Source organism: Muntiacus reevesi, chromosome 3, assembly GCF_963930625.1.
Source record: "Muntiacus reevesi chromosome 3, mMunRee1.1, whole genome shotgun sequence".
NCBI classification, from domain to species: Eukaryota; Metazoa; Chordata; class Mammalia; order Artiodactyla; family Cervidae; genus Muntiacus; species Muntiacus reevesi.
Window position 1 is genome coordinate 99682949 of NC_089251.1, and position 16745 is coordinate 99699693.

Sequence of the window (16745 nt, forward strand, 5' to 3'; positions counted from 1 at the left end):
TGCAGGAGACATAAGAGACTTAGGTTCAATCCCTGGGTCAGGAAGATCCCTTGGAGGAGGGTATGGCAACCACTCCAGTATTCTTGCCTGGAGAATTCCATGGACAGAGAAGCCTGGTGGGCTACACTTCATGGGGTCTCAGAGAGTCTGGACAAGACAGACACAATGGACAGGACAGAACAGCTAACAATACTATGATGCAAATAGAGATTGCTAACCATAAAGCTAGCCAAATGACTCTTCTTTATTATGCTAATACAGTAAATTTCAATTACTGATTTTTTCAATGTTAATCTAATCTTGCAGGGACTTCCTTGGTGATCCACTGGGGTGTTCCCAATGCAGGGTGCCAAGGTTTGATCCCAGTTGGGGGAACTATTAATAGATACCACAAGCTGCAGCTGAGAGCATAGCACAAGGAAGATCAAAGCTCCCTGAGTGCTGTAACCAAGACCCGTCACAGTCAAAGAAGTAATAATAAATATTAAATTAATCTTGCATTCTAGAATAAATCCCACTTAGTCATGATGGACTGTCACTTTTATGTGCCCTGGATTTTATTTGCTAGCATCTTATATTGCGTTTGTGCATTTGTTCATTAGGCCTTCTATTTATAATATTTTTATCATGTCTTGATATTGAGCTTCCCTAGTGGCTCAGACAATAAAGAGTCTGCCTGTGATGCGGGGGACCCAGATTCGATGCCCGGGTCAGGAAGATCCCCTGGAGAAGGGAATAGCTACCCACTCCAGTATTCTTGCCTGGGAAATCCCATGGACAGAGAAGTCTGACGGGCTACTGTCCAAGTGGTCACAAAGAGTTGGACACAACTGAGCGACTAACACTTTCACTTTTCATAATGCTCATAAAATGATTTGGAAATGTTTCTTTTTCTGTTCTCTGGGAAGATTTCATAATACTGGTACTGTCTTACTCAATTGTTGCAGATATTTGTGTTAGTGAAACAACCTGAGGATTTATTCTGTGGAAAGGGTTTTAATTATACATTCAACTTCTTTAGTAGATCTTTTGGTAGGATTATTAAGATTTTCTATTCATCTTGTCAATTTGAGTACATTTTATTTTTCAAGGAACTTATTTCATCTGTATTTTCAAATTTATTGGCATAAAGTTTTTCAGAGCATCTTCACAGTATCTTAAATTTCTGTAGGCTCTGAGTGGTTAGTTTTCATCCTTGTTTTTTGCTAGTGTTTTCCCTCTTTCTCTTTTCTTGACCAGTCTTGCTAGGAATTTACTCATTTAATTACTTTTTCTAAAGAACTAACTTTTGGTCTATTGATTTTATCTACTATATGTCAGTTTATTATTCAGTTTTCTCTCTTATTTTTATTATTTCCTTATTTCTATTTTCCTTGGGTTTAATTTGCTGTTCTTTTTCTGGCTTCTTCAGTTGGAAACTTTAGTAGATGATTTTCAACTTTTCTTTTCTAAAAATGTTGCATTTAAAGCCATAAATTTCCCTCTAAGCACTGCTTTAGCTGTAGCCCACAACTGCATTTTTATTATCATTCAAAATATTTAGTTTTCCACTGTAATATTTTCTTTGATCTTTAGGTTACATAGAAGTGTGTGATTCTTTTTTAATTATTTATTTATTTGGCTGCATTGGGTCTTATGTTTAGGCACATCATGCTATACGGGACCTTTTGTTGAGGCACATGGGCTCTGGAGCATGTGGGCTCAGTAGTTACATAGGAAATCTTAGTTCCCCGACCAGGAATTAATCCCACATCCCCTGTGCTGCCCGGCAGATTCTTAACCACTGAGCTACCAGGGAAGTCCCAGAAGTATGTGATTTAATTTGCAAACATTTGGAGATTTTTTTTTTATTTCTCTGTCATTTGAGTTTATTTTTTTCTTTAACTGGGATATAATTGACATTCACCATTGTATTAGTTTTGGATTGTCATTGAGTTTTAATGTAATTCCAAGTCACCAAAATTGCTGCATGATTTCAATCCTCTGACATTTGTTGATAATTGCTGTATGGTCCATTATGATTCATTTTGGTTAATGTTATATATGCACTTGGAAGAGATGCGTATTACCTAGTGGGATACAGTGTTCTACAAATACATTTTAATTAGATGGTTAAGATTTGTGGATTATATTGTCAGCTTCCCTGTAGTACTAGAAATTTTTGCTTTATATGTTGTAAAGCGCCTATTAGGTGCCTACACATTAAGGATAATTTCTTCCTATTGAATTGGTCCTTTTATTACTATAAAATGTCTTAATCTATTAAATTAGCTTTGACCTTAAAGTCTATTTCCCCCGATATTACTGTAACTGCATCACCCTTGTTTTGGCTAGGGTAAATATGGAATATCTTTTTCCAATCTTCTACTTGCAACCCATTTATGCTATCTTAAATGGCCCCCAAATACAGTGCTGAAATGTTATGTAGTGGTCCCAACCAGAAGAAAGCTGTGATGTGCCTAATGGAGAAAATTAGTGTGTTACTATTAGACTTCTTCAGGCATAAATCACAGGGCTGTTGGTGGAGTTCAATATTAATGAACAGTAACATACATTAAATAAGGTATCTTTACACAGAAACACACAAAAAACAAGGATGTATATTACTCAGTTGACAAAAAGCATTTTGTTCACTGCTTCAGTAGGAACCTAGCTTCTCCTAGAAGCTACAGTGTAGTATTCACTATTCAGGGTCTGCAGCAATTTTGTGGGGTATAAGTACTGCAAATAATGAAAACTGACTGTGTATTATAAATTCTCAAATGTATATTTTGCTTTACACAATCAAGTGTTTCTTAAAAAGACATTTAGAGAAGAAAAACAGTCTTTTCTGTTTACCCACATACCAGGGCTTTTTATTCCTTTTTGCAGATCCAAGTTTTCATGTGGGATTATTTCCTTCTAGCCTGAAGGACTTCCTATAGCAAATTCCTCAGTTATTGTCTGACAGATTTCCTCAGCTGTTCTTTCTCTGAAAACGTCTTCTGCTGCTGCTAAGTCACTTTAGTCATGTCCGACTCTGTGTGACCCCACAGACAGCAGTCCACCAGGCTCCTCCGTCCCTGGGAAAATGTCTTCATTCCACTTTAATTTCTAAAAGATACTTTTGCTCTATACAGAATTCTGGATTGACAGATCTTTTTTCCTTTCAATTCTTTTATGATGTCCCCGCATTATCCTCTGACCTGTATTTTTTTCTAACAAGATATCAATTTTAATTTGAATTGTCTGCCTGTACATGTTTACTTCCCTGGCTGCTTTTGTGATTTTTCCATTATGTTTAGTTTTCAGCAGTTCAACTAACGCACCTATGTGTAGTTACTGTATATTTATTCTTTGGGGTTTTCTGAAGTTCTTGGATCACTGAATCAATAACTTTTTAAAACCTCAATTACAATTTCACTTAAATATTCCCTGTGCTCCATTTTCTCTCCCCTCGGCTTCTGGGAATTCAGTTACACACAGGTTGTAACTTCTGACCATGCCCTAAACCACGCTTCTGTTCTGTTCTTTGCATTCTTTTTTTCTTTTTGTGCGCGAGTTTGGAAGGTTTTCACTGCTCAGAGTTTGGGTCTGCTAATCTTTTCCTCTACTATATCGTTATCCATCAAACCACCAATTTAAAAAAAAATTTTACATACTGTGTTTTTTAGCTTCAGAGTTTTCATTTTGGTCTGTATTAGTTTTCATTTCTCTGCTTAAGATCCTCTCTAATCAACCAATCTGCCTATCTCTCCAACAAATTCCTCAACACATTGAAAATAGATCTTTGATAGTTCTGGTGTGCTAATTTTCACATCTGGGTCACCCAGGCTTCCACTGATTATTTTTTCTCTTTATTATAAGACATTTTCCACCTTTTTGAAGCTATATATTGAATCAGACTTAGAAAGTTCTCAGCCGTTATTCTATCAGATATTATATTTTGCAGTTGTAGAATGATCATTTGATTATTTTCTACATTTGAATTCTCTTAAAATATTCTTTTTTTTAAATTTCATCCATCTTTTCTTCTATTTTCTTTAACATATTAATCATATTGTTTAGAAATCCCAGTCACATTACTCTACTATCTAGTTCAGATCTGGGTCTGTTTTTATTTACTGTTACTGCTTAATTATCTATTATTTATTTTCCCCTACTTTTTTTGCACTTCTAGTCATTATTTTTAATAATTATTGCACATTGTGGATGATATATTTAGAGACTCTGGATTATGTTGTCATCCTCTAAAGAGTAGTGAATTTTGTCCTGTTATCTTTTTATGTTAAGGTCTGGTTTTAGGTTTTGTTGGGAAAGATTTCCTTCAGTTTTGTCTGTATCCAGGATCACAGTTCTGAATATTATAGTGTATTCCTTACTCCTAGACATGGGTCTTACATGCTCTCTAGCCAGACGCATGAAGCATTCACCAAGGTCTCTCTACTCTAGCTGTGTATAAATCCCAACATTTTTCCAGGATTCTGTGACCTCCAGAATCTTTTAAGCTCTCAGTCTCCAGCAGGTGCTTTCTACCAGGCCTTCTGGAATCAAGCTCTGTGTAACCCAGGAGTCCCCTCAGATTTCTGGAGTTGTCTCTCTGCAAGTCTCTTCCCTCTCCCCACATGTCCCAGTAGCCTCAGCAACTCCAGAAATTTTAAGACCTTTTCTTTTTTTATGTGGATCATTTTTAAAGTCTTTATTGAAACTGTTACAATACTGTTTATGTTTTATGTTTTGGGCTTTTGGCCCCAAGACATGTGGGATCTCAGCTCCCTGCACTGGAAGGTAAAGTCTTAACCACTGGGCCACTAGGTCCCAGCAACTCCAGAACTTGATCTCTGGAGCCCAGAGAGACTGCTGCTCCCTGTCTGCGATCTACCTTCCTGCATCACACACAGCCCATAAACTATGGCCAGGGAGACGGTCTGGGTGAATACAGGAGTCACCTCTTGTGTCTCTCTGTATTAAGGACATCAGCCCTGCTCAGTTGATGTTCAGTGAGTTCAGACAGCCATTTTGTATATTTTGTCCAGATTCTACAGCGTTTTTTTGGTAGGAAGGTTAAGTCCAATACCAGCCACTTTGTCATTCTCAGTACTGGAGATCGATGGAAATTCTAGAAACCTTCTAATAATATATTCTTTAGTGTTTTTTCCCCGAGAATACAGTGCAAAAGTATGGGAACAGCATTTCAAGAGTCTACATAGTTGACTTTTCCCTTTTTATCTCCCTATGAACTGGGTTTGTTTACACCGTCAAGTTTTCTTTCCACTTTACAAAGCCTATTACTAACAGCCACTCCATTAGGAAAAGAATGCATGTTTCTGCTTCCATTTTTAAAAAAATATTTATAAAAGGAGGAAATAAGCAAATAGATAATTCAGATAATTTTGTTTTTACACATCGACCCTGACATTAAAGGCATGGCCCTTATTTTCTAACGTCTGTTTATTGAGCTTTTCACATCTCTGTTTTGCTTCCCCAACTAGCTCATGAATTACTTGAGAGATTATGGCTTCTACTTCTTTATATCTCTCCAGGAAGCTCACACTTTCTCCTATATACAATAAGTAACTGTTGACAGATAATACTGTTACAGTTTTCATCTATATATGACTTTATTTTGAATAAAACATCTAAACTGCTGGTGATATAATATTTGAAAGGAAGAAAGGAAGGTGCATACCCAGTGCCATTTTCTCTGCTTATGGACACAGCAAGCTCCTGCAGTTGGTGGGTAAGCTTATCCAAAAGATTGTGCTCCTCTTCTTTCTTCTGATAATAATTTCCCACAGGTGCAGGTTCATCAGCCTATGAGAGAATATAAGTCTACTTCACTAAAAAAAAAATTAATTTTTTATTACACTTCTTGTAATAGAAAAAAAACTCTAGTAGGTGACACAAGACAAAGCAAAGATCAATATGAGACTACGCCTATCTTAGATAAATAAGGAAATGCAGATTATGCTGGAATGTGAATCAAATGGCATAATAAAGTCATACCTCCAATTTTTTTTGTTTTGTTTTGTTGCTAGGTATTGCAGACCCTCTACAGTCAGTAAGGGACAGGTTCCAGACAGAGGACAGGCTTTGGGGTTAAAAAGACAGGTGCCAAGTCCAAGTTCTGTCACTTACTGGCAGTGAGACCCTGGGAAAACTGCTTCACCTTTGCAAGCCCTAGTAGTTAGGTTTTCCAATTTAGGGTCAGTCAGTCTCCTGAACCACAGTTTTTCATCACTGGAGAAATTCGAAAGAGATACTTAGAAAGCGCTTGTCTCAAATGCAGCAAAGCAGATTCACACACAGGTAGGGAGATGACTTTTACACGCCTTCTACCCTGAGTGCTCTCCGAGTCTCTGGCCCTGAACACTTCGCTGAAGTTCAGCCTCATATTAAAAGAGGAAATCCTGATGGAATTGCCAAGAGAAAATTCTAGTTCCCCCCATTTCTGCAGAGTCACCGATCTCAGCACTGCTGTGTGACTCAGGAAGCTTCTCTACCTCGTACCTTTGGGCCAGATTATCTGCTTCCCCACAGTGTGATTAAAGTGAAAACAATTCTAAACTGTAAAACAGAAAATGTACACAATGCAATAATAAAAATAGCTTCTTCCAAGTTCTTCCGAGTCCTCAGTGCTGGGTGAGCTCATCACAGGTGAACTTAATCAGTATCTGGGGCCCTGGTTCACACTTCAGCACTTACATGAACCCGGGAACCTACCCACTCTAGCAGGTGGGAACTCCCACTTAATAAAATATTCAGGTAGAAACAGATTTTTTTCTTTCAAAAAAATAATGTGATCAACTGTAATACTTACTTTTTTTAATTTTTGAAGAGCATTTTTATTTTCATCTATTGCCTGTTTTAATTGGATACATCTAAATTTTCAAAAAGAAAGAAAAATATTGATTTTTTAATTGTCATAACCAAAAAAGCCATTTTATAAAATCATATATTCAGTCTTTAAGCAGGCAAGGCTATTTCTATTGCATGAATGATGTTTAAAAATTCATATGTAAGTGCCTTTCCACTCATTAGCTTGGGTGATCCTCATAGCAAATCTAAGGTATGAAGTATGATAACCAAAACTCAGAAGACTTAAGTGACTCCAGGCTTCAGTTTCCTAATTCTAAAATAAGGAAAGCACTGGACTTTTAAACGCTTCCGTAGTTCTAAAATTCTATAAACCCAGGATTCAGCCCAGAAGACAATTAGATACGCCACAGCAAAGAAAGAAGAGAAAAAAGCCATGTGATCATCTCAACAAATGCACAAGAAGCATTTGATAAAATTCAACATCTATTCATTATAAAAACTCTTACCAAAGCGGGTATAGAGGGAACATAGCTCAACATAATAAAAGCTACTTATGACAAACCCATAGCCAATATAATACTCAACACTGAAAAGCTGAAAGCCATGCTGCTAAAATCTGGAACAAGACAAGGATGCCCACTCTCACCACTCCAACATAGTACTGGAAGTCCCACTCATAGCAATCAGGTAATAAAAAGAAACAAAAGTTTTCCAACTTGGGAGAGAAAAGTATGCAAAGTACATGACTATATATAGAAAACCCTAAAGACTCCACACAAAAACTACTGTAACTGATAAATTCAGCAAGGTAGCAGGATACAAGATTCATATGTAGAAGTTGGCTGCATTTCTTTATCCTAAAAATGAAATTTCAGAACAAGAAAGTAAAAACAATAATTCCTTTTTAAATTGCATCAAAAAATAAAATAAAATACTCTATGTGGAATCTAAAATACAGTACAAATCAACATATCTATGATACAGAAACAGACTCACAGATATAGAAAACAGATTTGGGGTTGACAAGGGCTGAGGGGAGGGAAGGACGGGGGTTTGGGATTAGCAGAGGCAAACCATTATATATAGGATGGATAAACAATAAGGTCCTACTGTATAGCACAGAGAACTACAGTCAATATCCTGTGACAAACCATAACAGAAAAGAATATGAAAAAGAATATATATATGTGTGTGTGTGTGTAACTGAGTCACTTTGTTGTAGAGAAGAAACTAACACAACAGTGTAATCAACACAACAAATTAATACAACAATCAACTATACTTCAATAAAATTAAAAAAACAAAATACTTAGGAATAAATGACCAAGGAGGTGAAAGACATACGCTGAGAACTATAAAACAAGGATAAAGAAAAGTAAAGATAATGCAAAGAAATGGGAAGATGATCATGTTCCTGGACTGTGTCCACGCTGGGCTGCTCAGTTATGTCCAACTCTCTGCAACCCCATGGACTGTAGCCCACCAGGACCCATGAGATTTTCCCAGCAAAAACACTGGAGTGGGTTCCCATTTCTTCCTCCAGGGGATCTCCCTGACCCAAGGATGGACTCTGCGTCTCCTGTGACTCCTACACTGGCAGGTGGATTCTTTACCACTGAGCCACCTGGAAATTCCAGGTTCTTGGATTGGAAGGATTATTATCATTAAAATGGCCACATTATCCAAAGCAATCTACAGATTTCATGCAATCTGTATCAAATTACCCACGGTATTTTTCACAGAACTAGAACCAATAATCTTAAAATTTATACAGAACCAGAATTGCCAAAGCAACCCTGAGGAAAAAGAACAAAGCTAGAGGCATAGCCCTCCCAGATTTCAGACAACAGTATAAAACTACAATAATCAAAACAGCATGGTACTGGCACAAAAACAGACATAGATCAGTGCAACAGAATAGAGAACCTAGAAATAAACCCACACACCTAAAGTCAATTAATCTTTGACAAAGGAGGCAAGAATATACAATGAAGAAAAGACAGTCTCTTCAGCAAGTGGTGTTGGGAAAGTTGGACAGCACATGTAAATCAATGAAGTTGGAACACACCCTCACACCAAACACAAAAATAAACTCAAAATGGCTTAAAGACTTAAATATGACATGACACCATAAAACTTCTAGAAAAGAATATAGGCAAAACATTCTCTGACATAAACCATACCAATGTTTTCTTAGGTCAGTCTAATAACACCAAGGCAATAGAAAATAAAAGCAAAAATAAATGGAACCTAATCAAACTTACAAGCTTCTGCACAGCAACAGAAACCATAAACAAATGAAAAGATAACATATGAACTGGGAGAAAATATTTGCAAACAATGCAACCAAAAGGGCTTAATTTCCAAAATATACACACAGCTCATACAACTCAATAACAACAACAGCAACAAAACAACCACCACTCAGTCAAAAAATGGGCAGAAGACCTAGGGAAACATTCCTGCAAAAATGACATACAGATCAGCAACAGGCACAGGAAAAGACGCTCAACATGGCTAATTACTAGAGAAATGCAAACCAAAAATACAATGAGGTATCGCCTCACACTGGTCAGAATGGACATCATTAAAAAGTCTGTAAGAAGACAGATGCTGGAGAGGGTGTGGAGAAAAGGGGGAGCCTCCTCCACTGTGGGCAGGAATATAAATTGGTGAAGCCACGGAGGAAAACAGTATGGAGGTTCCTCAAAAGAACTAAAATTAGAGTTGGCCTATTGATCCAGCAATCCTACTCCTGGTTATGTATCTGAAGAGAGCTCGAACTTGGAAAGATACACCTTATGCTCACAGCGGCACTATTTGCAATAGCCAAGATGTGGACATAACCTCAACATCCACTAAAGGGTGAATGGGTAAAGAAGATGCGGCACATACATGTTAATACAATGAAATACTACTCAGCCATTAAAAAGAATAAAATGAGGCCATTTGTAGCAACACGTATGGCCCTGGAATTATCATACTAAAAGAAGTCAGTCAGAAAGAGAAAGACAGACACTGTATGATATCACATCCGTGTAAAATCTAAAACGGGACACAAATAAACCTCTCTAGGAAACAGACAGAAGCACAAACCGAGACGACAGCCTGGTGGCGGCCAAGGGGCAGGAGGGGGGAGGGGTGGGCCGGGAGTCTGGGGTCAGCAGATGAAAACTGTCACACAGAGGATGGGAGAACAACAAGGTCCTACTGCACGGCACAGGGAACTGTGTCCAATATCTGGTGAGAAACTACAATGGAAACGAATCTGAAAAAGAATATTTATAACTGAATCGCTTTGCCTTACGCCAGCAACTAACACATCATATTAATGAATCAACTGTACTTAAATAAATAAATTCTGCATTTCTTGTTGCTTTGAAAACATTTTTATTGCCTTCCCACTTTGATGTTTTATAGCTGAGTAATGTTAGACATATTAATTAATCACTGTAAGTCTGAAATTTCTCATCTATATTAATGAGTAGCTCACTAACTTTCAGTAACTTTCAGATGTTATTATGAAAGTTAATTAAGAAAAAATTCTTAGAGTGCGGCCCACACTGCCTGGTATATACAAAAGTACAAAATAGATGTAAGTTACTTCTTTTTAACATTTGTCATCCTCTATTTAACCTTATTCCAATATTTAGACTTGGTAGACATAGATAACTGTAAGAAATATTTCAAAATACTTTTGAAAAATTTCATTCATTTTTACCTCAATATTATTTCCTATTATTACTGTCTTTTCAGAAATTGTATTAATTTAAAAAATATAATGCCTCAATTTCTATGCTATAAATACTGCTCACTGAAATCTAAGTACAGTCTCTACAAAGCTTACATAACTTAGTATACTTTACCTTTGGTACATATTTCTCCTCTTACTTGCTTCTAGAGCTCCTTTCAGTCGACTCTCTAAAAGCAACCCATCAACCTACAATAAATGGAGACTGTCTAAAATATCACATTGTTAAATCCCACATAACCTTAGGAAATAAAATTTTAATTTTTTCCCAAATATTTTATAATGAACACTTTAAGGCACACGATAAAGCTGAAAGACTTTTACAGTGAACATTCACATGCCCACCACCTGGGTTCGGCCATTAGTATTTTACTGTACTTTTTTGATCCATCTATTCATCAACCCATCTGATTTTTTATGTATTACAAAGAAAATTACAATCATCAGTATATTTTCCCTTAAACAATACATCACGGGTATCACTAACTAGAGTTCAGTATTTGCTGTGAATTTTACATACAATGAAATACACATTTCATCTTAAGACTGTATTTGTTAAGTTCTGGCAAGTGCCATGTAATCCAAACCCCTATCAACCTATAGAAAATTACCATTACTCCAGAAAGTTCCCAGAATGTACTCTTTTGTGTAATCATTTCACACAGCATATTTCTGAGATACTGCCATATCAGAAGTATACTTCCATATACACTGCTGTGTGTATCATTAGTTTATTCTTTCTTATTGCTGAGTAATACTCCCTGTATGAATAAACTACAAGTTTTTTTCTTTCTTATCCTCATTCTTATATCTTATACTGTGACTTAGCAGTTTCCAAATACTACCTGTAACTTTGCCAACATACCCACAAAAGAGGCACATACATCTTTTGGATTCTATAGATGTGGAAAGGACAAAGTGGTTAAAAAAAAAAAAATTCTCTACCCGTGGCACTTTGCATCTGTTATTTACAACATCTACACACATGGTGACAGAGTCAGCCATCACAGGCATAACCCAGACGGGTCCTTCATAACTTGTCCCATGGATAACAGGGTGGAAGCTGTGCCATTTTTTGCTTCAAGGTCCCCTGTGGAGGCTTCCCTGGTGGATCAGACAGTAAAGAATCTGCCTGCCAATGTAGGAGACGTGGGTTCCATTCCTGGGTTGGGAAGATTCCCTGGAGAAGGAAATAGCAAAACACTCTAGTATTCCTGCCTGGAGAATCCATGGACAGAGGAGCCTGGTGGGCTATATATAGTCCATGGGGTCCCAAAAAGTCGGCCGTGACTGAGCTTGGGCAGAAGCACATCCATTATGGGGTCAGGGAAGGAGGACCCCACAATATCACAGAGCCCTTCCCAGACACACAAGGTATCAAGAGGCTCAGAAGCCAATTGAGTTCCAGAGTGATAACCCCAGTCATTGTTTTTTTTCATCTTTGTATCAGTAACAGTTGTTGTAGCTTACTTCTGGTTTTTTTCCTGGTTCTGTCAATGTCCCACTAAATTTAAAATTCAATACAATATAAAGCATCTGGCCAAAGCTCAGCTTAAGTCAGTGTCTCATCAACTTTTATTTTTATTTCTACCAGAACAGTATTCTGTTTTGTTGTACCACTATAATTCCAATAGAGTTCCTTAAGAAATATTTATCCACCCAATCTTTTGTACTTTTTAAATGAAAGTACAAAACTGGATAATATATGAGCATTCAGTACATCTTTTGTTTGCTAAAGATTATAAAATCATTTCATTTAGTGGAAATAATACTTGGTAATATTAACAAATCAAATGAGAGATAAAAAGTAAAATTAGCAAGGTGAAATAGGAATTTCAGGAAATAAACAACCCATTCATCACTACTAACCTTTTTCTTAATTTTTAAAGTAGTATACAGTGTTCAAACTTATGAAAATATAAAAAAATATGAAGCAGAACAATAGTCAACTAGTACTCTACCACACAGAGTTTCCATTATGGCATGTTTCTTTCCATATTTTTTCTAGGTATATTGCATATTGCTGCTGTTGTTTAGTCAATAAACAAAAAACAAAAAAAGTCAGTCATGTCTGACTTTTTTGCAACCCCATGGACTGTAGCTCGCTAGGCTCCTCTGTCCATGGGATTTCCCAGGCAAGAATACTGGAGTGGGTTACCATTTCCTCCTCCAAGGGATCTTCCTGACTCAGGGATGGAACCCACGGGCTCCTGCTGTGTCTCCTGCATTGCAGGAGACCACTGAACCATATAAATTTTTAAACTGAAATATTGCATATTCAATTTTATATTTGTTCTAACTTGACATTTTATCACAAATATTTCCCCTAACACGTTAAAATCTCCATAACAAAATTAAAACACTGTATTATATCCCAATATAAGTTAAACATTCTTCTACTACTGATTATTTAAGTTGTATCCAGACTTTTCTAAGTATACTGTGATGAATACCTCCATGCCTCAAACTCTGTCTCAATTTTTTAAAGTATGGTTCAGTTCAGTCCCTCAGTCATGTCTGACTCTTTGCAACCCCATGAATATGCACACCAGGCCTCCCAGTCCATCACCAACTGCCGGAGTCTACCCAAACCCATGTCCATTGAGTCGGTGATGCCATCCAACCATCTCATCCTCTGTCGTCCCCTTCTCCTCCTGCCCTCAATCTTTCCCAGTATCAGGGTCTTTTCAAATGAGTCAGCTCTTCACATCAGGTGGCCAAAGTATTGGAGTTTCAGCTTCACCATCAGTCCTTCCAATGAACACTCAGGACTGATTTCCTTGCAGTCCAAGAGACTCTCAAGAGTCTTCTCCAACACCACAGTTCAAAAACATCAATTCTTCGGTGCTCAGCTTTCATTATAGTCCAACTTCCACATCTATACATGACTACTGGAAAAACTACAGCCTTGTCTAGACAGACCTTTGTTAACAAAGTAATGTCTTTGCTTTTTAATATGCTGTCTAGGTTGGTCATAACTTTCCTTCCAAGGAGTAAGCGTCTTTTAATTTCATGGCGGCAATCACCATCTGCAGTGATTTTGGAGCACTCCCCAAAAATAAACTCAGCCACTGTTTCCCCATCTACTTGCCATGAAGTGAAGGGACCGGATGCCATGATCTTTGTTTTGTGAATGTTGAGCTTTAAGCCAACTTTTTCACTCGCCTCTTTCACTTTCATCAAGAGGCTCTTTAGTTCTTCTTCACTTTCTGCCAGAAGGGTGGTGTCATCTGCATATCTGAAGTTATTGATATTCTCCTGGCAATCTTGATTCCAGCTTGTGCTTCCTCCTGGAAATGCAATTACACAGCCTAGGAGCATAAATATCTTCTACATCTTGTCAAGGTGCTTTCCAGAAACGCTGTGCCTTATACCCTGGGGCAGTAAAAGTACCTGTTTGATCACAGCCTCCCCAGTACTAAGCATCAATATTTTTTAAGTGTTTGTGGTATCTTATTTCCTTTGTAATTGCTTATCTTAGAAGTGAAGATAAACTGGTCCATGTTTATGTGACCAGTATTTCTTCTTTAATTCATGTCCTTTGCTCATTTGTCAGGTCTTAACATTTTTCTTATATATTATTCCTTGCATATTTGGCTTGGGCTCAAGGGAAGCAAAAACACTCAACAGCCTCCAGTGGATGACAGAGAAAGGAAAGGAAGCTCGGAGAATGGAGGAAAGTGATGTTGGGTCCAGAGATGGTTGGAATGTCATTATTAGTTTAGATTTGGAGGTGAGATGGGATAGAAGAGTTGTTAGGTTGCAGATGGAGCTGTTAGGTGGGGTGGAGGGAAAGGAGGACAGCACTTAGTCAAGGATCCCATTTTCTAGTCTCCCCGGGGCTGGGTTGGGAGCGTAAGGGGTTAGAATCAGGGTTTGGTCCCGGGACGTTGCGGGAGGGGGAGGTTACAACTTGGAAAGGTCGGGTTGGGGATGACTCTCAGAGTTAGGGTGCGCCCCAGAGCTCGCCCGCCGCCGGAGCCCAGGTCTCTCACCAGACGGTACCTGCTGCTTCAGCTCCTGACTGCGGCGCTGCAAGGACTGGAGAGGGTCGCGCTGCCGCCTCGCCAGCATCTCCGTCGCCTAGGCGCGGAGAGCACACCGGTCGCCAGGGAAACCATGGCGGCAGCACCGGGACGTGACGCCATCACTACGCGTCCGCCTCGGCGCCCTGCAGCCCGCAGGGAAGCTGATTCTGGAAGAGTGTGGGATTGATCCTGTCTTGAGGGAGCGGCTCCTTCAACCCGCAGGTCCGGAGCTCGCTGCTCAGGTTCACTGCCCAGCAAGTCACATTTTCCTCGCCAATCCCAAAGGATTGGGGTGGAGGTGGGGGAGAACGTGCCGCTGCGTCCGAAACTACAAGTCCCATAATACTCAGTATTACCACATTCCTGCAGGATTACTCGGATTCCCCAGTGGCTCAGCGGTAAAGAACCCGCCAGTAATGCGGAAGCCAGCAGGATGGGGAAGATCTCCTGGAGGAGGGTATGGCAAGCAACTCCAGCATTCTTTCCTAGAGAATCCCATGAACAGAGAAGCCTGGCGGGCTACAGTTCATAGGGTCGGAAAGAGTCGGATACGACTGAAGCGACTGAGCCTGCGCGCACCAATTTTGCTGAACTAATCTTGTGTTCGTCGCTCAGCCAGTCGAGTCGGACTCTTGCGATCCCATGGCTCCTCTCTGTCCATGGAATTCTCTAAGCAAGAATACTGGAGTGAGTTGCCATTCCCTTCTCCAGATCTTCCCCACCCAGGGATCAAACCCAGGTCTCCTGTATTGCAGGCGGACTCTTGGCCGTCTGAGCCACCAGGGTACTTGAAGCTTCTTAATGTCTTAAATGAACTGTACAGATAGTTTTCTTACATGGCTTATACGGGATTCGTGGTTCTGCTGTATACTCTCACTTCACAAAGGCAGTATTTAATACTTTGCTATTTGGGATATTGCTGGAGTATCACTTAATTGTAGTTTTTGCCTCCTGATTTCTATGGTATAGGGATGGTCATTCTGTTCTATAGGAAGTCTCTAACCGTGATTATGAGCTGCATTTTACATCTTTCAGGGAGGTTGTAATAACATTTCCCCAAGTGGGGCTCATTCCTATAAATCGAATTCCCAAACTCTTCCCACTACGGGCAGAAGCTCACTTTTTAAAAGATGAACCACACTGATAACATGTTTACAAGTTAATCCCACAGGCCAAGAGCCATGCTATTTGCCTTCTTTCTTCAACAGAAAAGTGACAAGAACCACCTCACTTAATTTTCACTTTGAACACAGCTCCATGTAACATCAACCAGATTTGGATACTGGTGGTGATCAGTATCCTGGTAGTCTTCCTTTTTTCTAGTCCTCGCCCACCTCCACTCCTACACTAAAAGTAAACACTACCCCAACGTCTAACTGTAAAAATTTGTCTTGCTTCTTTTTGAACTGAATAGTGGATTCACACTGTGTACTGGCATCTTGTCAGGCTTCTTTCACTCAACCTGTTTGTGCAATGCATCTATATCATCATGCAGCTTGTAGGTTGCTCCCTCTCATTGCTCTTTGGCATTTCATTGTATCACATATTCTAGTATACTCAACTATTCTACTGTTGCTCTGTTTTACTTATAGCTCCTGTCTTTATTTTGAATTAACTTCTTCATTATGGCTCATGATACTTAAAATTCACTTAAATAGCTAGTTTTTCCACTAAAAATCCAACAACTGAGGGAATGTTATAAAGTATTTTCAGATGAACTGTCATACCAAGGGAACATTTCATGCAAAGACGGGCTCGATAAAGGACAGAAATGGTTTGGACCTAACAGAAGCAGAAGATACTAAGAAGACGTGGCAAGAATACACAGAAGAACTGTACCAAAAAAGATCTTCATGACCCAGATAATCACGATGGTGTGATCACTCACCTAGAGCCAGACATCCTGGAATGTGAGGTCAAGTGGGCCTTAGAAAGCATCACTACAAACAAAGCTAGTGGATGTGATGGAATTCCAGTTGAGCTATTTCAAATCCTGAAAGATGATGCTGTGAAAGAGCTGCACTCAATATGCCAGCAAATTTGGAAAACTCAGCAGTGGTCACAGGACTGGAAAAGCTCAGTTTTCATTACAATCCCTAAGAAAAGCAATCCCAAAGAGTGCTCAAACTACCACACAATTGCACTCATCTCACACGCTAGTAAAGTAA

The 16745-nt window shown here is 38.8% G+C and overlaps 1 protein-coding gene across 5 annotated transcripts in view; it reads right to left on the minus strand.

Moving 5' to 3' along the window:
- NPHP1 (nephrocystin 1) overlaps positions 1-14703 on the minus strand; it is a 66929-nt gene extending 52226 nt beyond the window's left edge. The window contains exons 1-5 of one of the 5 annotated variants that reach the window (XM_065929825.1): positions 14555-14663; positions 13641-13839; positions 10665-10738; positions 6800-6860; positions 5669-5793 (exon numbers count right to left, since the gene is read on the minus strand). In XM_065929825.1, coding sequence (XP_065785897.1) covers positions 5669-5793; positions 6800-6860; positions 10665-10738; positions 13641-13643 — 263 coding nt within the window. In that variant the 5' untranslated portion in view covers positions 13644-13839; positions 14555-14663. Of the gene's footprint in view, positions 1-5668; positions 5794-6799; positions 6861-10664; positions 10739-13640; positions 13840-14544 lie in introns of all 5 variants that reach the window. The other 4 variants (XM_065929826.1, XM_065929824.1, XM_065929823.1 and 1 more) reach the window with 4 other exon arrangements.
- Positions 14704-16745: the final 2042 nt, after the last annotated feature.